The 24,251-nt window shown below is 34.2% G+C and overlaps 1 protein-coding gene and 1 long non-coding RNA gene across 4 annotated transcripts in view; one reads left to right on the top strand and one right to left on the bottom strand.

The window, feature by feature from the left end:
• Window positions 1–24,251, bottom strand: part of RPS6KA6 (ribosomal protein S6 kinase A6) — a 166,271-nt gene that overhangs the window by 96,493 nt on the left and 45,527 nt on the right. For 2 of the 3 annotated variants that reach the window (XM_036439817.2, XM_036439820.2), the window contains exons 6-9: window positions 22,660–22,739; window positions 6,159–6,265; window positions 4,473–4,510; window positions 2,996–3,022 (exon numbers count right to left, since the gene is read on the bottom strand). In XM_036439817.2, coding sequence (XP_036295710.1) covers window positions 2,996–3,022; window positions 4,473–4,510; window positions 6,159–6,265; window positions 22,660–22,739 — 252 coding nt within the window. The remainder of the gene's footprint in view (window positions 1–2,995; window positions 3,023–4,472; window positions 4,511–6,158; window positions 6,266–22,659; window positions 22,740–24,251) is intronic. The other variant, XM_036439819.2, reaches the window with a different exon arrangement.
• LOC118719945 lies at window positions 5,075–11,045 on the top strand. The gene is made up of 3 exons (XR_004988323.2): window positions 5,075–5,893; window positions 6,871–6,878; window positions 11,035–11,045. It is a non-coding gene; the product is annotated as an uncharacterized LOC118719945 (long non-coding RNA).

Below are 24,251 nucleotides of genomic sequence, written 5' to 3'. Positions count from 1 at the left end.
TTTGTTAACTAGTATCACCACAATAAATTAAATTTAAAGGAAAAGAATGAAAAGATAATTTGAAAGAGTAATGGGCTAGGGAAGAGAGCTGCCAGCTAATTAATATCTAACTTCTCAACTCATAATGCTATTTAATAATACTCCATCCCATTTAGAAATAAAATATATTGTAATAATTTATTTTTAAAATGAAAAGATAACCTACTGAATAGGAGAACATATCACCAATGATACATTTGATAAATGGTTAATATCCAAAATATATAAAGAACTTATAAAAATCAATACCAAAACAAAAAAATATATTAAAAAATGGACAAAGATCCTAAAGATACTTTTCTCCCAAGAGAACATAGAAATGGCCAATAGACATGAAAATATGCTAAAGGTAACTAATTATCAGAGATACTAATTAAAACCACAATGAGATATCACCTCATTTTATTTGGAATGGCTATCATATATAAATCAACAAACAGCAAATACTGGCAAGGATGTAGGGAAAAGGAAACCCTCATTCACGATTGGTAGAAATGCAGACTGGTGCAACCAATATACAAAATAATATGGAGTTATCTAAAAAAAATAAATAAAAATGAGACTGCCTTTTAAGCCAGAAACTACACTGGGTATATATCTGAAGAATGTGGAGACCCTTATTCGAAAGAATATTTGTACCCCCAGTTCATTGAAGTTTTATTTACAATAGTCAAGCTCTGGAAACAGCACAAGTGCTCATCAGTAGATGAGTGGATAACAAAGTGGTACATTTATACAATGGAATACTACACGGCCATAAAGCAGAAGGAACTCTTATTCTTTCTGACAGCATGGATGGACCTGGAGAAAATTCTGCTAAGTAAAATAAGCCAGTTAGAGAATGACAAATGCCATATGATTTCATTTATATGTGGAAGCTAATGAACTAACAAATTATAAATAGAAACATGAACTAACAAACAAAATAGAAATAGAAACAGATATATAGAATAGACTGTCAGCTGTCAGAGAGGAGGGGTTTGGCTAGGAATAAACTATATATATATACAATATATATATATATATATATATATATATATATATATATATATATACACACACTATATATATATATACTCATTCAACAGTATGTGTTAATCAAAAGGAAAGGGCGTAGGGGGAGGTAGAAAAGAGCAAAGTGGGGATAGAAGTGGATAAAAAGAAACTTTACTTTGGATAATGGATATGCAGATGATGTTTTGCTAAGTTTACACTTGAAACCCATAGTGAGACCCCTGGGAAGGCACATGGACATTTTTTAAATTGTCAGCTGAGCCCGAGGCACTGGCAGAACCATGCCCATGGTTACAAACCCCTCCCCAAGAGGGCAGGGGGTGTTATTCAGTTCTGACTTCTTATCCTTGTCAAGGTGTCAGCAGGGCGGGTCTAGATATGTAAATCCAGTAATGCTAGGGCCTAGTTAAGAATACAAATAAGCTTCTTTGATCCTAAATTTTGGTGTTACTTTCTGGATTTTTAGGATATAAAATAAACCTGCTGTGGGGCTCAGGGTGCTCGCTGCCTCTCCATCAGAGAGAATGGCGCCCACCTAGCTCCCAGCTTTATAAATCTATTTCTGCATCTTGCTCTCTTTCTTTCTTTAATTTCTTAATCCCCTGCTCCTCCACTGAGGAACCTGATCTTTTTCCTTTTCCATGCAGGATGCAGAGAAGAGAGAAATATCTCCCCCTCCCCACCAGAAACCTGTATGGTTTTATCCAATGTTACCTCAATATATTATATATATACAGATCACATTTTCTTCCTGTTAGAAGCCTTGTGTCCATTACTTATAAATTAACATTGATTTTAACTACTCATCCCTCCTTATCTAGTTTGAGTTCAAAAGGTGTAAAAGCAAAATACAGTTCATAAGACTAAACATAAAACAAGTTGAAATAATTATTCATCCAATTAATCTTAATGTAGAAGAGAAATATAAGTATGATTTATTCTACTCTTTTCCTACCTTTCTTTCTCATCCCTGAAAAATAGATATAATTTATTAATAAAAAATAAAAATAATCCTATATTGCCTTAATCAGTTTGGCTCAGTGGATAGAGCATCGGCCTGTGGACTGAAGGGTCTCAGGTTCCATTCCCGTCAAGGGCATGTGCCTTGGTTGTGGGCACATCCCCAGTGGGGGTGGTAAGGAGTAATATGCTAATTAGATTGGGAGACCTTCCAGTAGACCTTCTGGACGTTCTTCTGCACAAAGCTCTGGTGATGGGGCCAAGGTAGAGGTGGTTAGAGGCCAAGAGGGGAGGGCAGTTGTGGGTGATCAGGCCAGGATGGGACAGCAGTTGTGGGTCATCAGGCCGGTGGGGGGGGGGGCATTGGGAGTGATCAGGACAGCGAGGGAGACGTTTGGGGTGAACAGGCCAGCAGGGGGCAACTGGGGGCGAGAAGGCCAGTAGGGAGGACAGGTGGGGCAAGCAGTCCAGCAGGAGAGGCAGTTGGGGGTGATCAGGCTGGCAGGGGGACATTTGGAGGCAAGCAGCAGGGAGAAGTTGGGGGCGAGAAGGTCAGCAGGCAGAGTGGTTAGAGGCAATCAGGCAGGCAGACAGGTGAGTGGTTAGGAGCCAGCAGCCCCAAATTGTGAGAGGGATGTCTGACTCCCAGTTTAGGCCCAATCCCTGTAAACTGGCAGTAGGACATCCTTCGAGGTGTCCCAGATTGGAGAGGGTGCAGGCCGGGCTGAGGAACACCCCCTTGTGCACAAATTTAAAATAAAACTAAAATCTCTCCTCTTCATATTTTTCTTTCCTTTTATTTTTAATCCTTATAAATCTACTTTGCTTATTTTATATATGAATAAGAAAATGAGACTATGAATCAATAAGATTCACTAAACATTATTTGAACTTTATCACATTTGCTTGAGTTTTCATGTTAACAGCTTTATACTTTTCTTTACAGTGAAGGAGTATACTTAGGAATTTTAAAGCAACTTACCTTTAAAGTGTACTGGTCCAAAATTCCCTGTAAAGACCACATCTTCACTTTATCTGTTTTAACATTCTGATAATTAAATACAGAATTTATTCTTTACTTACAAAATAAGTAACCTTTTGAGATTGGCTCACTCAGCAAAATGCCCTGTGTTCATCCAAGTTGCTTTATGTATCACTAATCCTTTCCTTTTTATAGCTGGGTAGTAGTATTCCATTGCATGGATGTATGTTTACTCATTCACAGTTTAAAGGACATTTAGGATATTTTTAGTCTTTGACTATTACAAATAGAACTGCTATGAAAATTCATGTGTAGGTTTTTGTGTGCACACCCGGTTTTACTCCTCTAGGACAAATGCCCAGAAATGTGACTTCTGTATGATTCTATTGATTTATTATTATTTTTAAATATATTTTATTGATTTTTTACAGAGAGGAAGGGAGATGGATAGAGTGATAGAAACATCGATGAGAGAGAAACATCAATCAGCTGCCTCCTGCACACCTCCCACTGGGGATGTTCCCGCAACCAGGGTACATGCCATTTGACCAGAATCAAACCCGCGACCTTTCCATCCGCAAGCTGATGCTCTATCCATTGAGCCAAAACAGTTTTGGCGATTTATATCATATTTTCAAAACAACAAAATTAGACATGTAGAACAGATAACTGGTTATAAGGAATTAGGGGAAAAGGAGGGAGGGTGTAACAATAAATGGACAAAGATAGTTTTTGTGTGTGTGTGTTTGTAGGACAATTTTGAATATTGATTGTCCTGGTGGTATTGAACTCTGTATATATGATAAAAAGTCACAAAGATGAATAAAAAATAAATGTATGCAAAAACTAGTAAAATCCAAGTAAAGCATGTAGTCTAGTTACTTGTAATGTACCAATTTCCTGGGTTTGATAATGTAACGCAGCTTTGTAAGATGTCACCATTAGGGAAGCTGGGTACCTCTTGGTACAATTTTTGCAATTCACTATAAATCTAGAATTATTTCAAAATAAAATGTTTTTAAAATGATATATTAAGGATGTGTTATGCCTAAGAAGAACAGTGTATACATTCCTCAATATTAAAAATAAAATAAACCATGTTTTGCAAACAAAGAAAAAAATTAACTTTTGATTGTAAACACTTGGTTTCAAAGTTTATAATTCACAGTTTTACAAATATGATAACTACTTATAACTTTTTTTTACTCTAGACTAAAACTAAGATAATGTATTTTTACCTAAAAAATCAAATGTAATTTCTAAATTAGGGCAGCAACTCTATTGTATAATTTTTTGATATTATAATTAGACCATATTCAGAGCTATCTTAATACCCTTTAAATGAACTCTTGTACACAAAAGAGAAGAATAAAATGTGAATTAAATCAAGAAAAGGGGAGAAAATAGGCTTAGTTAAACGTGAAAATAATGAAAAAATATAAAACAAGCTTAGGGTAGAATAAGAAAATTTGCATACCTGTTAACTTGATATGTCCTATTTCATCAAGCAAAATGCTGTAAATAAAAATTTACATTCAATAAGATGGAATAAAATAGCTTATATAAAACATTTCATAAAAAAATCTTTACAAAATTAAAATAGGTCAGTGTCTATTTGAAATACTGGAAATAAACAATTAATTGAAAATCAATGGGTTTTTCTTGTTATCCAACAACAAGAAGAGAAATAAAATTAGATGTATTTTTTCCAAAGTAACTTCAACCGCTTACACTAGAAATGCCCCCACCCCTCTAGACCATTTCTTGTTCTAAAGATCCTAATGAATACTCTATCATTTTAATCATAAATGTATACACATTTATTTCTCCTATTGGACTATCATTTTAAAATTAATTTTTCTTGACATATTTTGGATTTGTATGTTAGAGCAGTACAAGGATGCCAAATTATTTCTAATCAGATTCCATCCATTTCTTTAACCAACATGTTTTTTATAATGCATTCATTTTTTAAAAAATCACAAGCCATGAGGTTCCAATGCACTTTAATTTTTATTGAATTTTTAAGTTTAGCAAGTCAACTTTTCCTAAATAATATTTTATAAGAGCTTCTACCATTTTCTTTAAAAGTTCAGTAAATATAAACTCTAAGTTTCAATAGAAAATCTTTAGAAACACCTTAAAATAATTAAAACAGTATTTTGCATCTCTTTGTAATCACTATGCCCAGGAAGTTCAAAGCCATACAAATCCTTGTACTATTAAGAGTAATAAGCTTCTGTTACTTAGAAAACATCCTTGGTTAAAGCATTGGAATCCAGTTCATATCAGGAAACGAGTGGGATTTAGAATACCCTGAGCAATAATATCCAGACTCATATCACCATTTTTATAAACATGTCAGTTGAATTTTTGCTCCACTAATTATCCTTTTTATATTATTTCCATTTAAATTTATGTTTGCAATTGTGGGTCTTTTATAGCTGAAGATCACAGGCAAGCCACACAGAGTTCTGAGCCATCTTTTACACTTTTATAATTGGGCTTATACCAAATGGTCTAGTGTCTTATTATTGATTATTCAAGGGCTTTGGTCATTCGTGGCAGCAAGACTTAATGGTTTTTAGCCAGTGGTGCCACAGCCAGATTTCACTGTAATATCTAAAGGGTCAAGTAGTGTTTTTGTACCACTATAATTTTAAATGTGGGTATTCTGCCATGGAGCAATCTGTACTGGGATAAACCTGACATGTGTAATACTCAATATTAAGATTTATCTCTGCTTGGGAGCTCCTTAGAATAATGAGAGCTGCAATGTTGACTCTTGTGTTCTTAGGATTTAAATGGCATAGCTTTCTGAAATGATTTTGTCCAAGTTTAATAGTACAATGTAGGAGCTTTGTAACTTTAGTTTCAGTGTTTTTGTTTTGCTAAAAAGTATACCAAATTCCAGTAAAGCATCATATTTTATTCACTACTAAAAAATAATGCATTGGTACAACACTATCATATGAATAAATAAAAGTGAATACTTGAAAAAAATAAAATCAATGGGTATCTTATGAAGATTACTTTCTATAAGTTTCATATAGCTGTGAAATTAATATATATTTTCATATTATCTTTAATAAAATATTTAATGGAGAAAAAAGTCATTATATAACACTAGTAATAGCGATATGTAAAGAGAATATAACTGTACTTTTCTGGCTTCAGGTCTCTATATACAATTCCTAATCGGTGCAGATGATCCAAAGCAAGGGCTAGCTCTGCAAGGTAGAATTTCACATCTTCCTCTGTAAACAGAACCTAAAATAAAATAATAATTTACAATTTTTCAATATTTTTTAATTGTTTAAAAATCAGTAAACAGACAAATCTAGAAAAAAGGAAATATGAGAAATAGATGGAATTAACCACTTTAGGTATCTTCTTCAATATTAGCTATTGAAATGTAAATATTCCTAAAAGATATTTTGTAGTTTGCATATCTTCTTACACTAACTACACTATATAGGATTTACCCTTTACTTTAATATGATTATCATTTTTAGTACTCTGCTACAATATAGTAATACTCAGAGGTTCTTTAAAGTATACAGGATATTTTGGTTTAGCATTGGCAATTCCACTATTTCTATTTTTATCTTTCACTGTCTATTACATATCAGATTTTTGTCTTTGAGCTGTTCTACTAACTCAAAGTCTCTAATATACCAACACCAAGTATTAAATTAGTAACTCATATTAAACAAAATCCTAAACCAAATCTCTGTCCTAAGGGATAGTTCCAGGCCTCTTCTGCTAATGAAGTACATCAGTTTAATGGCAATGTATCCCTCACTCATTTTATGCCCGGGAATAGAGCTTCTAGGAAGAGTGAAAAGAAAACGAGACTTGGAACCAGAATTAAGAGTATATTGTTTGAAATGACACTTAGTCCTCTGGCCTTCAATTTCTAAACCTGTAAAATAAGGATAACAATATCTGTTTATCGAATAAGGTTGTAAGTGTCAAATTAATTTACATGGGTGAAAAAAGCTTCATAAATTGTAAAATGTTATGTGTGTAACTATGAGGTATTATGATTATATAATAGATTATGTCTACATCCATAAGTGGGTGTTAATTTACACACAGAATTAGGTGCTAGTCAATCATTAGTTGCAATTTTTAAGATTTGTCAAGGGCTTCCAATTAGCAAAACAACTAACTTGTCTAGAAATTTTGATTTTCATTGGTTATTTGATTATTAAGAAAGGGTAAAATTTGAAAGAAGTATCATAAAGATTTTCAAAACTGGCTTCACCATTTAGAGTTATGACCACCGAATTACACAATGCAGATTCAGGTTACTAATCAGATTCAGGTAAAATTTTGGAGAATGGTCAGCTAAAGATAAATTTTGATACTCCACCTACTTTTAAAAATGATTTATAGAAAAAGACTGTACATTAAAATTTGAAAGAGTCCATTTGACATAATGGCAAAAGTATGAGAACATCATTCCCATTTGATATTTCATTAAGAATAAAAATACTGCCCTGACCGGTTTGGCTCGGTGGATGGAGTGTTGGCCTGTGGACTGAAGGGTCCCAGGTTTGATTCTGGTCAAGGGCATGTACCTTGACTCAGTAAGGAGTGTGCAGGAGGCAGCTGATAGATGTTTCTCTCTCATTGATGTTTCTAACTCTCTATCACTCTTCCTTATTCTCGGTAAAAAAATCAATGAAATATATTTTAAGAATAAAAATAGTTGTTACTTTAACTTCTGAGGAAGGCTAATAAAAATGTTAATTGAAACTTAATATATTAAAAAACCCTAAACAAAAACCTTTCAAACTCTAAATTAAAGAAATTATGCCGAGGTTACAGTTTATGACAAGCATGTTATCTTGTCATAAAGTTTTCTCTATAGAAAGCCTCAGGATGGATGCAAATAAGTTTAACTAAGTAGAAATTACTTCCAGTCAATTGACATTCGTTAGGTTATTACAATCTTCCAAGCAATACTATGAGGTAAGTATTATCATTACCTTACATTTGGAGAAAAAAATCAGTGATGAACGAACTTGCCCAGAATAACACAGTAGGACCAGGATTTGAACACAAGAATACTTGTCCCTAAGAACTTCCCCTTCTTCATAAGCCGCTTCTGCCATATGCTGTGCTACAAATCATTTTTTAAAGTTTTAGGTTCCCTAATATTAGTATTTTCCTATTCACTAATCATCCTATCAAAAATACCCTCAAAATGAAAGTAATCTATAACCCCATTACCCTGAGGGGACCGTTGCTAGTCTTTTCAGGCATGTATGTATATATGTGTTTTAATACACTTGAGATCATGCTAATACACAAACAGTATTTAGTAGCCTCCTTTCCCCCTGTTTATTATATCATAAGCATTGTCCCATATCTTTTTGTGTGTGTGTATAAAATAAAAACCCTTTATTGAGTCCCTACTGTATTTAAGGTAATTTATGATTTAACTCTTAAGTGTTCATAGTAAGAATATGTAAGTTCTCCAAGGACCTAACAGTCTGTTTGGGGAGATGAGATTGCCTCAATGGTTGAGTGTCAGCGTATGAACCAAGAAATCATGATTCCCAGTCATGGCACATGCCTGGGTTGACTGCTCAACCATATCTTTAAAACTTATTTATAAAGAAGTTTTAGTAGTGTTATAATAACAACATACTAATTTACCATAATCTATCAAAATGTTCATTTCCAGTTTTTCACTATTTTAAATAATTATTCAACATGTACATATGTTTTTATATTTATGATTATTTCTCCAATATGAGTTCCTGAGAAATAAACAAGAAATATTGGGTCAAGGAGAAGAAATAGTACAATTTGCTTGACATACTAAAAAAATTATTCTGCAAAAAAGTTACAATAATTCACATCAGCAGTTTATAAAAGCATTTATCTTATCACATACATTATAGTACTGAATATTGCCCTTTTACAAATATTTTCTAATTTAATTTAAAAATAACATAAATTCCTTAAATTTAAATATTTCTTGTTAGGCTATACATTTTCTTCATGTCTAGTGGCCTATTATTTAAGTGAATTATAAGTAATGATTTTGCCTATTTTCCAGTATGGACTTACTGTTTTTTCAATAAGTATAAGTCTGTTAGATATTAAAAATGTCAGTTCTCCATTATATTACTTGTTAGTATTTTCCACATTTTGTGCTGGTTTTTGATATTCAATAATTCACAATTTTATGCAGTCAAATTTATATAATCATTTCTGTGTGATTTTGCTTCATTATTTTAATGATTAAAGAGATGTTCATTCAATAGTCAACTTGTACACATTCAGCTGCATCTTCATTTAGAATAATGATCTTCCCAGATTTACACTTTAATATAAGTAAAATTTATCTTTGGGTAGGATGACATTTTAAAATGGTTTATTTTATGTAATATGTAACCAGTTTCTCATATACTGTTTACTTAACAATAAATATCTTTGTCTTTAACTTCTGATAACTTTTCTAACATAATAATATATGTTAAGTCATATATGCCAGAATATTCCTGGGCTATCCATAATGTGTCTAGTCTTGTGTTGATAATATGCTTAGCTTATAACAGCAGCTTTATAAAGTTTGAAGAGGTAGAGCAAGAAAATAGTATTCTTTATTTTTAAAATGTCTTGGTATTTTTCATCTGTTTGCTTCTCCAAATAAGCTGGCAAAATCATTCTGTCAATATCAATCAAAAATTCTATTGGTGGATTTACTGGGAATTTCTTAAGCTGATAAATTAATTCTAAAAGAATTGGCAACTTTACCATTATCAGTCACTCACCCTAATATGTTTTCTTCATATTAGGAAAGTAGGGCATGACTTAAAAGTTTTGTGTATTTGTGTTCTTGTGTATTTTAGAGAAGAGGTATTTGAGGAGGTACCATCCTTTTAAAATATGCATGAGGCACATTATAAAATTCTTAACCTAGAAATACAGTTTTAAAATAGTTTTCTAAGGCATAGATAAAAATCTATATTTTGGATGATATAACAGTTTTTGTACATATAAGTGAAGTATAACCAATAAGAAACTCCTTATTAATAAGCTATATATAGATATAAATAACCATTAAATAATTTTCAAAGCCTGTTCAATGCATATACTAATTTATTGTATTTTGGGAAATGCATTTAAAATGCTTGCTCTTACCTAATATTCCAGACTTAGGAATCAAAACTTACTGACTGCATCTCTGTGCTAGTATGGGTTTAGATAGTCCCACATCGAGAATGGAGGTCTGAAGAGTTTAAAAAAAAATTAGAAATGACTACAAGAATTCTCATACACATTCTTGACACTTCTACAATCTAACTCATGAAATCACAAATACTGGAGCCTTGTTATACTGTTTGTCCCTCTATGTCTTGGGATCAGCTTTTAACAAGGTCCTATAAAGACCCTCCTTGGAAGGGCGTTCTACACAGACTCGACCATATTCTGAATTCTGTTCTATAGCAAACAATATACCAAGATCACAGTCTATATTCATGCATCATATAATCTGCACTGGAGGGAGACACATATAAGCCAGAGACCTTAGCCACTTAAGAACTGGCTAGCATCCCAGAAGCACACTGTTCCTTTTTTCATAGCAACTTTCCAAACTCTGGGATTCAACAGTAGCTCCTCCACACTCAACATTTTAATTCTGCAAGTGATATGTTGAGCCACATTCACCCAATTAAAGTGCTACCTTCAGACTACCACTTTAAGACAAAATGAAGTAGACAAGGACAGGATTTACTCTCCCACCTGAAACCAGTAAAACACAGGACAAAATACATGAAAAGACACTTTTCAAGACATTAAACATCAGACAACAAAAGGACAGTGAATACTTAGAGATGAGAAACAAATAAGACAATCCCTACAACTGCCCTAGCTTACTACCCGGAAAGAGTTTTCAAGCAGGAATGTAGGTACTGCTAGGTCAGGCAGAGTCTCAGAGTCTGAGAAGAAAAGAAGGGTAAAATTCACAAGATAGAGCACAGAAGGGAAAATTGCAGACAAAGAGAATAACTGAGTTATATATACAACCTTCCTCAACTATTCAGCAGAGAAATGCTCAACACATGTGAGTGAAGAAACTATCCTGATCCAGGAAAAGAACCAACGAAAGAATTAGAGGAACAGATCCATAGAGCTCAAACAAGGCCAGAAAGAATTCATGTTACCTCCAGCCAGAGCAGAAAACCTTATAATTCACAGGGTATTAGATAAGCAAGTGGGTTTTGCATTAGAGTAGAGGAAAATTAACCTGTAATTAAATTCACCTTTGATCCAGTTTAACAACCAGAATTAACTAGCTACACATTCTTGAACAAAGCTCAATAATATTTATAAGAATACAAAAATATCCATCACCTAACAAGGTAAATTTCTGAATGTCTGTCATCCAATAAGAAATTGCCAATTATGAATATGAAGGAAATACCTGAGCTCAGGAAATAAACAATCCTAAATAATTAAGCGAAAGAATATACAGAATCTACAAATGACCAGGAAAGGGCCTGTTCCCACCAGTAGAAGTGAAATACTTCATAATTACCTGGTGTTACTTAGAGTACTAAGAAGTCACAATTCAGTATTGGAAAAAAAAAATCATAGATTAAATTCTGCTCTGGTCCTACATACAATGGCAAAAATAAGACTTAAAAGGTTAATTGCATCCAAGAACAAAGGCAGCTACTACTTATAAGAAAACATGTATTTAGAGTAAAAGAAAACTAAATTCATAATGTCTGCCATCTAACATTAAATTATCATGCATCTGCACTGCCATTGAAGCAAAAAAGCAAATAATACCTAAATAAATACCTGTGTTGCAATAAAACTTTATTTTTTTTTTAAATTGGCCATAATTAGCATGAGACAATAAAATACAATAGCCCTGGCTTGCATGGCTAAGTTGGTTGGAGCTTCATCCTGAGCAGCAAAAGGTGGGGGGTTCGATTCATGGTCAGAGTACATACCAAGGTTGTGGGTTTGATCCCAAGTCAAGAAACATGTGAGAAACAACCAACTGATGTTTCTTTCTCACATCGTTGTCTCTCTGACTCTGTCTCTTATGTAAAATCAATTTTTACAAAAAGATTTATACTACAAACCCTAAGGCAATTCCTAAAATAAAACAAATAGTGTAGATAAAAATACAACCACTGAAAAAGTAAATAAAATTGTGAAAGTTCTTGATCTTTAAAAATTGAAACGTGAACTTCAGCAAGAGACTAAAACAAAAAACTGTACAGTAATAATAGTCTAATAATAATTATACTGCACAATTCAGTGATTGTGAAATTTCCTGTAATGAGCAATGTTTGTCTCCTATTTTGATACTTCTTAAACTTATGTCTTTTATAAAGATGGTGCCTCTGTATACATTTTATATTTTTACTGAGTGTAAATATTTGTTATATTTTTGGTTAAGATAATTTATAAGTACTATTTATTAGTATAATATCTACTAGTGCATTGGTGAAATCAATAAAGTATCTGCATTAAAAAAAAATTGCGGAATAAGGTGAGAAAATAAGTGGGGGGTGAAGAACAGATGGGGCCAACCAAAAAAACACACACACACAAAACAAAACCATTTACTAAAGAACGTTAAACAAAGAGAGAGGGGTAGAAGAAGATATAACCAAGTGTAAGAATACACTGTGTTCATGGATTGGTAGAACTAATATAATTCAAGTGTCCATACTACTCAAATCGTGAATCTATTGATTCAATGTAACTCCTATTAAAACACCAATGGCATGTTTTGCAGATCAAGAAAAATACTCCAAAAATTGATATGGAAGTAAAAAAAAAACCCAGGTTCCTGAAGCAATCTTGAAAAAGAAGAACAAAATTGGAGGGTTCACAATGCCAGATATTAAGCTAGCCTACAAAGCCATTATAAACAAGATAGCCTGGTACTTGCACAAGAACAGGCATATAGATGAATGGAAAAGAACAGAGAACCCAGAAATCGACCCATGACATTATGCTCAATGAATGTTTAACAAAGGAGGCAAGACAGTTTCTTCAATAAATGGTGTTGGGAAAATTGGACAAGTACATACAAAAAAATGAAACTAGACCATACACGAAGTTGTAACCAAGTTATTACATCATATATGAAAATAAACTCAAAATGGATAAAGGACTTAAACATAAAAGAGGAAATCATAACAATACTAGAGGAATCCATAGGCAGCAAAACCCAGACATATGCTGAAGCAATATCCTTACCGATACAGCTTTTAGGGCAATGAAAATTAAAGAGAAAATGAAGAAATGGAACTTCATCAAAATAAAAAAGGTTTTTGCACAGCAAAAGAAGCCATCAACAAAACAACAAGAAAGTCCACTGCATGGGAAAATGTATTTGCTAATTTTATCTCTGATAAAGATTTAATCTCCAACATTTACAGGGAACTCATAAAACTTAACAAAAGGAAGATAAACAACCCAATAAAAAATGGGCAATGGACCTAAATGGATACTTTTTGAAAGAAGGCATAGGGAAGTCCAACAGACATATGAAAACATGCTCAAAGTCACTAATTATCTGAGAGATGCAAATGAAAACAACAATGCGGTACCATCTGACACCTGTCAGAATGGCTATCATCAACAAATCAACAAAGGACAAGTGCTGGAGAGGATGAGGAGAAAAAGGAACCTTCTTCACTGCTGGTGGGAATGCAAACTAGTGCAGCCACTGTGGAGAACAGTATGGAGTTTCCTCAAAAATACTAAAAATGGAACTCCCATTTGACCCAGTGATCCCACTTCTAGGATTATATCACAAGAAATCAGAAACTCCTCAGCCTGGCAAACACCCTCTCCAATCCGGGACCTCTTGGGGGATGTCCAACTGTCTCTCGCAATCCAGGACAGCTGGCTCCTAGCCACTCACTCACCTGCCTGCCTGCCTGATTGCCCCTAACTCCTCTGCCTGCCTGTTTGATCGCCCTTAACTGCTCCCCTACCAGCCATATTGCTTCTAATTGCTCCCCTGTTGGAGTGATCGCCCCTAACTGCTTCTGCCTTGCCCCACACTCAGGACCCAGGATTCCCTCCTCCAGCGGGTCAGAGGAATCTGGGACCTGGGCTTTCCTTCCTCTAGCTGACTGCAAGCTCCCACTCTAGGGATCTGGGCCAGCTACACCTGGGCTAGCCGCAGCCGCAGGGATCATGGGTGGGCTACTTTGCCTGGGCTGCAGCCACAGGCTCCCAGGACCGCGGGGTGGGTGGCTTGTCCCTCTCCTAGGCCCCAGGCACAGCCACTGGCACCCAGAACTGCAGGGTGGGCAGCTTATCCCTCTCCCAAGCCGCAGGCACAGGTGCAGTTGCTGGCGCCTAGGGCTGCAGGGTGTGTAGCTTGTCCTTCTCCCGGGCCTAAGTGACTGTTACAACTGGACAACCAGACTACTGGCCAGTAGCTATGACACACACTGACCATACTCAACGCAGGAGTTTCCCCCTGGCAGTCAGTGCACTCCCACAGCCAACTTCCTACAGTCAGCCAGCCTCCCACTGTCCCACCCCACAGCTGGCCAAGTGGTCAGTGCATTCCCACAGCCAACTCCCTGTGGCCAGCCAACCTCCCACAGTCCTTTTCACCAAACAGCCAGCTATAATTGGCCCTGGTCACCATCCAGGCCAAGAGATCCCACCTGTGCACAAATTTGTGCACTGGACCTCTAGTTTAAAAAATGAGGACAATTTAATTTACCATTGGAACAACATCAAGCATAACAACATCGTTATCACAGAGGAACCAGAAGGAGAAGAAAGTAAGCAAGAGATTGAGAAACTACTTGAAGAAATAATGACCAAAACTTTCCTAATCTGGTGAAGGAAAAAGACACATAAGCCCAGGAAGTGCAGAGTCTAAAACAAGATGAATCTAAAGAAGCCCACATCGAGACATATCATAATTAAAATTTCAAAGGTTAATAGCAAAGAGAGAATCTTAAAAGAAGCAAGAGAAAGAGTTAGTTACCCAAAAGTGAACTCCCATAAGATTGTCAGCAGAAACTTTTAGGCTAGAAGGGATTGGCATAACATTTCAAAGGAATGAAAAGCAAGGACATACAACAAAGAGTAGTTAAGTAGCAAGGCTATCATTTAAAAATTGAAGAAGAAATAAAAACTTCTCAGACAAGAAAAATTTAAAGGAGTCCATTGTCACCAAAGCAGTATTACAAGAAATTGAAAAAAGAGATGGAGGAGGGGGAGGAGGAGGAAGAAGAGGAGGAAGAAGAGGAAAGAAAAATAGAAAGAGAAGGAGAAGGAAAAGGAGAAAAGTAGAACAGTTAAAAGACTAAAATGGCAATAAATTTGTACCTAACAATAATCACTGTAAATATAAATGGCTTAAATGCTCCAATTAAAATATATAGGGTAGCTGAATAATTAAGAAAATAAGACTCATATATGCTATCTACATGAAACCTTACATAGAACAAAAGATACATATGGACTACAAGTAAAGGGATAGAAATAGATATTTCATGCAAATGGAAACCTAAAAATAGTTAGAGCAGTAATACTTATATCTGAGACTTTAAAATGTATAATAATAAAGAGAGCAATCTAACAAGAGGATATAACTCTTATAAAAATTCACACACCCAACATAGGAGCACCAAATAAGGAAAGCAAATCTTGATAGACATAAAAGGATAATTCCACAGTAATCCTATATATAAAGAGGTAATATGCAAATTAATCATCACACCGTCACAAGATGGCTGTGCCCACAGCAGAGATGGGGTTCCCATAACACAAGGTGACTGTACCCACAGTGGAGGTGGGATTCCAATAACAAGTTGTCAGCAGGGACCTGAGGATGCATAGAGCCGGGCCAGGGTGGGGGACCGAAGGCTGGCTTGGCAGGGGACCTCAGGCCACACACCCCGCCTTGAGAGGCTTGTCAGGGGACTTTAAGGCATGCCCTCCCCTGCCCTGGTGCTAAGCTGGGAGACCTCAGGCTGTGCCTTTTGCCTCGGGCCAGGGAACCTGAGGAAGTGCCAGGAGGAGATGCACGGCTCTGCTGGACAGAGGGTCTGGCCGTAGCGCAAGCCTGGGGAACCTGAGGCCAGACCCCCTGTCCAGCAGGGCTTGATGGGGGACTTCAGGCTGTGCCCCCTGCCTGGTGAGGTTTGATGGGGTACCTCAGGCCGCATTCCCTGCCAGGCAGGGCTTGATGGGGGACCTCAAGGCATATCCCCTGCCCCAGTGCCAGGCTGGGGGACCTCAGGCTGTGCCCTTCACCCTATGCCAGGGGGCCTGAGGTCGTGCGTCTCCTCCTGGCAGGGCTTGATAGGGGTGGGGCAATCCAGGTCTGGGTTTTGGTGCAATTTTGAGGCACCAGTGAGTGGGCAGGGACCTAACTCTGGGTCCTGCAGCGTGTCCCAGACTCTGACAGGAGGAAGATTTTCATATACATTTTACTAATTTTTCTTTCATCTCTGACACTTCTATTATAGAGAAAGATCAAATAGCAATATTGAAATATTTTCTCTAATTAATTCCCCTTTAATGTGCATGAATTTCATGCACCTGGCCACTAGTACAGTCATAATAGGAAATTTTAACACCATCAATGGATAGATCTTCAGGACAGAATATTAACAAGAAATCAACAGCCTTAAATGACATAAAAACAGATACATTTAATTGATATATTAAGAGCATTTTATCCCAAAGCATCAAGATATATTATTTATAAGTACACATGGAACATTATCTAGCAGAGACTATATATTATGACACAAAATAAGTCTCAAAAAGTTAAGACGGGAATCATATCAAGCATCTTTCTGAACATGTTGGCATGAAACTTGAAATCAAATCATAAGAAAAAAACTGAAAAACTCACAAACACATGGAATCTGCAAAACAGATTACTAAAAAAAAATGATTGGATTAAAAATTAGATCACAGTATAATTCAAAAGATATCTTGAAACAAATGAAAAGGAGAACACAGCAACCCAAAAGCTATGGAACATAGTGAAGGCAGTCATAAAATGTAAATTTATAGGATTGTAGGCTTAGCTATAGAAATGAAAATAATCCCAAATAAATAATCTAATTTTACACTTAAACAAACTAGAGAAAGAATAACTAACAAAGCCAAAAGTTAATAGAAGAAAGGAAATTAATATCAGAAAATAAATAAACAAGACTCTAAAAAAAAAAAAAAAAAAAAGGTAGTACAAAAGATCAATGAATCTATCAAAGAGCTGTTGCTTTAATGAGGTGAACCAGACTGACAAACTTTAAAGAGATTCATCAAGAATAAAAAGGACCCAAATAAATAAAATGAGAAATAAGAGAGGAAATGTAATAACTGACTCCACAGAAATACAAGGGATTGTAAGAAAACATTAAGAATAACTATATGTCAACAAACTGTACAATCTAAACAAAATGGAAAAAATACTAGAAATATACAGTCATCTATAACTCTATGAGATAAAATCAAAGAACCTGAATAGATGGATTACAACAAGTGAAATTAAAGCACTAATGAAAAACACTCCCAACAAACAAATACTGGATAGCTTCAAAAGAGAAATTTATCAAACTTTCAAAATAAATGAAAACCTATCCTTCTCAAAATATTTCAGAACATTCAAGAGAAGGGAACACTCCCAAGCTCATTTTACCAGGCTAGCATTATCCTAATTCTAAAACCAGATATAGACACTACAAAGAAAGAAAATTATAGAACAACATTCCTGATGAACATAGATGCTAAAATCCTCAAAAAATATTAACAAAATGGATCCAGCAATACATTTAAAAAATAATACAACATGATCAAGTGGGATTTATTCCTGGTATGCAAAATTGGTACAATATCGACAAATCAATGTGATATACCACATAAATAAAATGAAAGCTAAAGCTCACATGATAATATCAATAGATGCAGATAAAATTTTTGAGAAAATCCAGTATCCATTTATCATAAAATCTCTCAACAAAGTGGGAAAAAGAATATACATCAACATAATAAAGGCTATATATGACAAGCCCACAGCCACCATGTTACTCAATGGGCAAAAACTAAAACTGCTTCCCTTAAGGTTAGAAATAAGACAAGTATATCTGTATCCACCACTCTTATTCAACATAGTACTTGAAGTCCCAGCAATTAGACAGAAGACATAAAAGGCATGAAAATTGGAAATGAGGAAGTGAAATGGTCATTATTTTCAGATGACATGACACCATACATAGAAAACCCTAAAGGTTCCACCAAAAACTACTAGAACTAATAAAAGAATTCAGTAAAGTAGCCAAATACAAAATAAACATTCAGATATTGGTTGCATCTTTATACACCAATAGTGAATTATTAGAAAGATAAATTAAGAAAACAATCCATTTCACAATTACTTCAAAAAATACCTAGGATCAGATTTAACCAAGTATATGAAAGATCTGTAATCAAAAAATTATAGGATACTGGAAAAAGAATAGAAGAAAATACATGTTCATGGATAGGAAAAATGAATACCATCAAATGCCCATAATCTCCAAAACAATCTATAGATTTAGCTCAATTCTTATCAATACACCAATGATGTATTTGACAAAACTAGAATATTTTATAAGGAACCTCAAAAGAACTTGAATAGCCACAGCAACATTGAAAATGAAGAACAAAGTTGGAGGAATCATGCTACCTACTATCAAATTATACTATGAGGCCACAGTAATCAAAACAGCATGGCACTGGCATGAAAACAGGTATGTACATCAAAGAAACCCAATAGAGAATACAGGATTAAAACTATGTGTTTTTGTTTTGTTTTGTTTTGTTTTGTTTTTTGTCAAATACTATTTGACAAAGGAGGCCAGAAAATACAATGGGGTAAAGAAAGTCTATTCAATAAATGGTTTTGGAAAAATTGGACATATACATTTTTTAAATAAGGAACTAAATTAACTTCTTATACCACACAGAAGTATAAACTTAAAATGGATTAAAGACTTAACTGTAAGATTCGAAACCATAAAATTCCAGAAAAATACAGGTGGTAAATCTCAAACATAACCCATAGCATTATTTTTGCCACTATTCAGGCAATGGAAAGAAAAGAAAAAATGGTATTACACCAAACTAAAAAGCTTCTGCATAACAAAAGAACACATCAACAAAATGAAAAGGAAATCCACTGAATGGAAAAATATATTTGCCAATGATACATCTGATAACAGATTAATTTCCAAAAAATATCATGAACTTATACAAGTCAACATCAGGAAGACAAAGAATCCAATTAAAAATGGGCAAAGGACCTAAACATAGACTTCTCCAAAGAGGACATAGAAATGGTCAATAAACATCTGAAAAGTTGTTCAACATCACTAATCATCATAGAAATGCAAATTAAAACCACAATGAGATATCACCTTACACCTGTCAGAATATAACAATTGTCAATATAACAACAAAAAACATTTTGGTGAGGATGAGAAAAGGGAACCCTTGTGCACTCTTGGTGAGAATACAGATTGGTGCACCCACTGTAGAAAACAGTATGGAGTTTCCTCAAGAAGTTAAAAACGGAACTACCTTATGACCCAGCAATTCCATTTCTGAGAATATATCCAAAGAAACACAAAACACTAACTCGAAAGAATATCTGTACCATATGTTCATTGAGCAGAATTTATAATAGATAAGATTTGGAAACAGCCTAAGTGCCCACCAGTAGATGAGTGGATCAAAGAAAATGGTATAGTTTCACAATGGAATGCCATTCAACCATAAAAAAAGAAAAAAAATCTTATCTTTTGCAACAGAATGCATGGACCTAAAGAGTATTAAGCTAAGTGAAATAAGTCAGTCAGAGAATGACAAGTACCATATGATTTCACTCATATGTGGAATTGAATTAACAAATTAAACTGCTGAACAAAATAGATGCAGAGACATAGAAGCATGGAACAGTTTGTCTAATCTCAGAGGAAAGGTGGTGGGTGGGAAGGTGAATGGGTGGGTGGGAAGAGATAAACCAAAGAACTTGTATGTGTATGCACATACATCATGGACATGATAGCGAGGTGAAGGACTAAGGCAGGGAGCGGGCTAGAAGGGGTCAATGGGGGAAAAAGGGAACATTGGTAATACTTTCAACAAAAAAGACAACTTAAAAAAAAAAGAAAAACACACACTCACAGATAGAGAACTGCTGTATGCCATTCAGCAGATGAGTGGATTAAAAACTGTGGTACAGCTGAAACCGGTTTGGCTCAGTGGATACAGCTTTGGCCTGCGGACTGAAATGTCCCGGGTTCGATTCCGGTCAAGGGCATGTACCTTGGTTGCGCGCACATTCCCAATGGGGGGTGTGCAGGAGGCAGCTGATTGATGTCTCTCTCTCATTGATGTTTCTGGCTCTCTATCCCTCTCTCTTCTTCTCTGTAAAAAATCAATAAAATATATTTTAAAACAAACAAACAAATAAAAAAAACTGTGGTACATCTACACAATGGAATTCTTTGCTACAGTAAAAAAGAAGGAACTCTTACCATTTGCAACAGCATGGATGGACTTGGAGAGCATTATGCTAAGCAAAATAAGCCAGTCAGAGAAAGAGAAATATTGTGATCTCACTCATTTGTGAAATATAATGAACAACATCAACCGATGAACAAAAATAGAGCCAGAATCATAGAAGCATTGAAAAGACTATCCAACCTAAGAGGGAAGGCAGGGGAGGGGGATAAGATAAAAGATCAACTGAAGGAATTGCATGCATGCATATGAGCTGAAACAATGGACACAGACAGTAGGGGGGTGAGGGCATTTGCTGGGGGATGGGAGAGGGTGGGGAGGGATCAATAGGTGAAAAAGGAGACTTATGTAATACTTTAAACAATAAAGAACTTAAATATTAAGAAGTATATAAATAAAACTTCATCAAAATTAAGAACTGCTTTTAAATATTATTAAATTTCACGAAGTTTTGTTTATATACATATTAAAATTCAAATTACTTAGTGTTTAAAGTATTACATACGTCTCTTTTTTCACCCATTGACCTCTCCAGAGCCTCTTCCACCCCCAGCATATGCCCTCACCCCCTCCACTATCTGTTTGTATATGTTATTTCTTTCGTTTAATAAGATATAACTCTATAAATATTTACTGAATAAAAATAAATTTGAAATAAAAAAGAAAGATACTGTAAAAGAGAATAAAAGGACAAACTATAGACTAGAAGAAAATATTTGCAAACAACCTATATGATGAAGGACTTACCATCCAAAATAAAACTCAGTAAGAAACAACCCATTTTTAAAAATGGGCAAAGATTTGAACAGACATTTTATTAAAGTGAATACATAGATGTCAAATAAGTGCATGAAGAGATGACTCACATCATTAATCTTCAGGGTAATAAAATTCAAAACAACAAGGTACCAGTACACATTTATGAGATGTCTAAAATTAAAACAAGACTGACCATATCAAGTGTTGACAAAGATGTGGAGCAACTGAAACTCTCATATGCTGCTGGTGGGAATGTAAAAATTATATAACCACTTTGGAAAAGTTTAAGTGTCTTTAAAATAAGTTAAAACATATACCTACTATATAACCCAATCATAGTTGGGGAGAAAGAGGAATGAATAAGCAGAACATGAAGGACTTTTAGGACAGTGAAACTACTGTGTATGAGACTACAATGGTAGATATTTGTCATTATACATTTATCCAAACCCATAGAATTTACACCAACTATAAACCCTAATGTAAACTATGAAAGAAAACTAAAATAAAATATACAATCCAGTCATTATACTCTACGTATTTAAATATGAAAAATGAAAATATATGTCCATACAATCATTTGTATGTGAATATTTTAGCAGTTTTATTAGTAATATACAAAAACTACAAACACAAACATCCATCAAGTGAATGAATATACAAATCATGGTGTATCCATAAAGTGGAATACTCAAAACAATAAAATGAATAAAGTATAGGTACATGTAACAATATGGATGAAATTCAAAATAATTCTGCTGAAATAAATAAGTGAGACAAAAAATACATACTATAGAATTCCATTTATATAATATCCTAAACATTTAAACCAAACAGTGACAGGAAGCAGATTCAGTAGGGGTGGGACAGGATGGAAACTTGACAAAGGGGTACAAAAAAAAACTGTTGGGGTGATGGAGAAGCTAATTATTTTGATTGTGATGATGGTTTCAGGGGTATATACAAATGTCAAAATTTATGAAAGTGTATGCTTTAATATATGCAGTTTGTTGTATGTAATTTATATCACCATAAAACTGTTTTAAACATAAATAAATTAAACACTACTCCCAGAGGCACTTTGGTAGCTTCTGTAGGCAAAGATCTATGTGTGGCCTTATATGCTTTATCCAGTTCATTTAAATTGATCATGTACCTAAGAGAATAATAAGTAGCACATTGAGATTATCTAAATGACCCAGGCAGATAGAAAATACAATTAATTGGCATATCCACTAAATGCTATGCAATGAAACAAACAGAACAGATAACATTTAATATTTCTATAGAAAAAAGAAACAAATTGATTTTTCTTAGTTTTGTTTCCAGAAAACATGTAAAGATTTACAAACAGATACCTCTTTGGATAATCTTGTGAAGACATCTCCTCCTCTGAGAAAATCCAGTATTAAATACAGCTTCCCTTCAGTCTGAAAGGCTGATTTAAAAATAGAATATAGTAATATAACAATATTAAAGGCTTAAAAAGCTTAGTATACTTTTAACGTTTAGAATTTTATCATTGAACACTATATACCAATTAAGCATTTATTCACATGATCCATTATTGTTTCACATTATTTCAAAATTAAATCTGGTGTTGAAATAAGTATAAAATGCTTCCAAGAACATAATCAATCTTGCATGCAGCTTCACACAGAAACTTCTACTACCCTCATTTTTCTGATTTTTGAACATCATGTTATACTACTATTGTCTGAAGTCTGCATCCCCACCTATTGAAACCAAATTCTTTCAAGCTTAACCAAAATGCAACCTCTTTCCTCTAGTAAGGATTTTCCCCCTTTTCTCATTTCCTACAGCAACCTTACACTTCCCCATCAGCATTACTTGCTACTATTTTAAGATCACATGGTACTTTATTTATGTCTCTCTTATGGTAGTTACTTCATTTGAATTGTATAATTAATTTGTTTTCAAGTCTGTATTCTTTATAGATTATAAATTTCTTCAGGGCAGAGATTGTTTAGAGCTCACTACATCTAATACAGTGTTTTGTACACAACTGGTATATACTGATTAAACTAATGACATCCAGGAGATTAAAAAAAGTCTTTAGATACTACCATTTTCACTCCATTGGGGTAAAAAGGAGTGAAAGAATAATTTCTTGAACGTTACAGGTATAGTTAGGTATATATTTTAATATATTATTTTTCAACATTACCTAAGAATAAAATAAATACCTGATACTTTTTTAAATTTAAAAAATTAAAAATGACATAGTAGTATATATTGGATATTTAATTATGTATATAACTTTGAATTTCCCAGGGAAGCTAAACTCAGCAATATCATGCATACATTAAATTAGCAATAGAGCCATGATTCAATTTCAAATTCATGTTCTTTCTATAACATCTACTTCTTCTCATTGCTATTCCTCTTCTAAATATAAGAAAGAATAACTCAAATTTACTAATAAAATTACATTATTATCTTAAATAGAACCAGGAAATAAGATAAATATGCTCATTGTGAACATGTAAGTGGAGCCACAAACACCATAACGTTTTGAATAAATTATCACAGAATTTTATAGCCTAATGTCACAGGAGATAAAGCCTAGTAGGATAGAGAAATATTATTAGACAAATAAGCAGAAGTTACTATATTGTTTACTTAGACAAGTTAATCAATAAATATAAGAAATACAACTAGAAGCTAGATATTGATCCTTACTTCAGATAAATACTTTTCATATAGCTGAGTATATTAAATAATTTGAAGCATTTATTATATTTCTTGTTATATTATTGTCTGAAAGTAAATCCTTTTTATGTCTAGACATTCCATTAATCAAAATTTTATTGAAGCTTAAATTGTGGTACAGAAATACATTTCAACTGATTTAAGTCCAACACTACCATGAAGAGAGAAATTATGGCATCAAAACTGTCCCTCTATTATAACATACTAGGATTAATTT

This window comes from Pipistrellus kuhlii, unplaced genomic scaffold (genome assembly GCF_014108245.1).
Source record: "Pipistrellus kuhlii isolate mPipKuh1 unplaced genomic scaffold, mPipKuh1.p scaffold_m20_p_16, whole genome shotgun sequence".
Taxonomy (NCBI): Eukaryota; Metazoa; Chordata; class Mammalia; order Chiroptera; family Vespertilionidae; genus Pipistrellus; species Pipistrellus kuhlii.
This window is presented reverse-complemented; position numbering and strand designations above follow the sequence as displayed.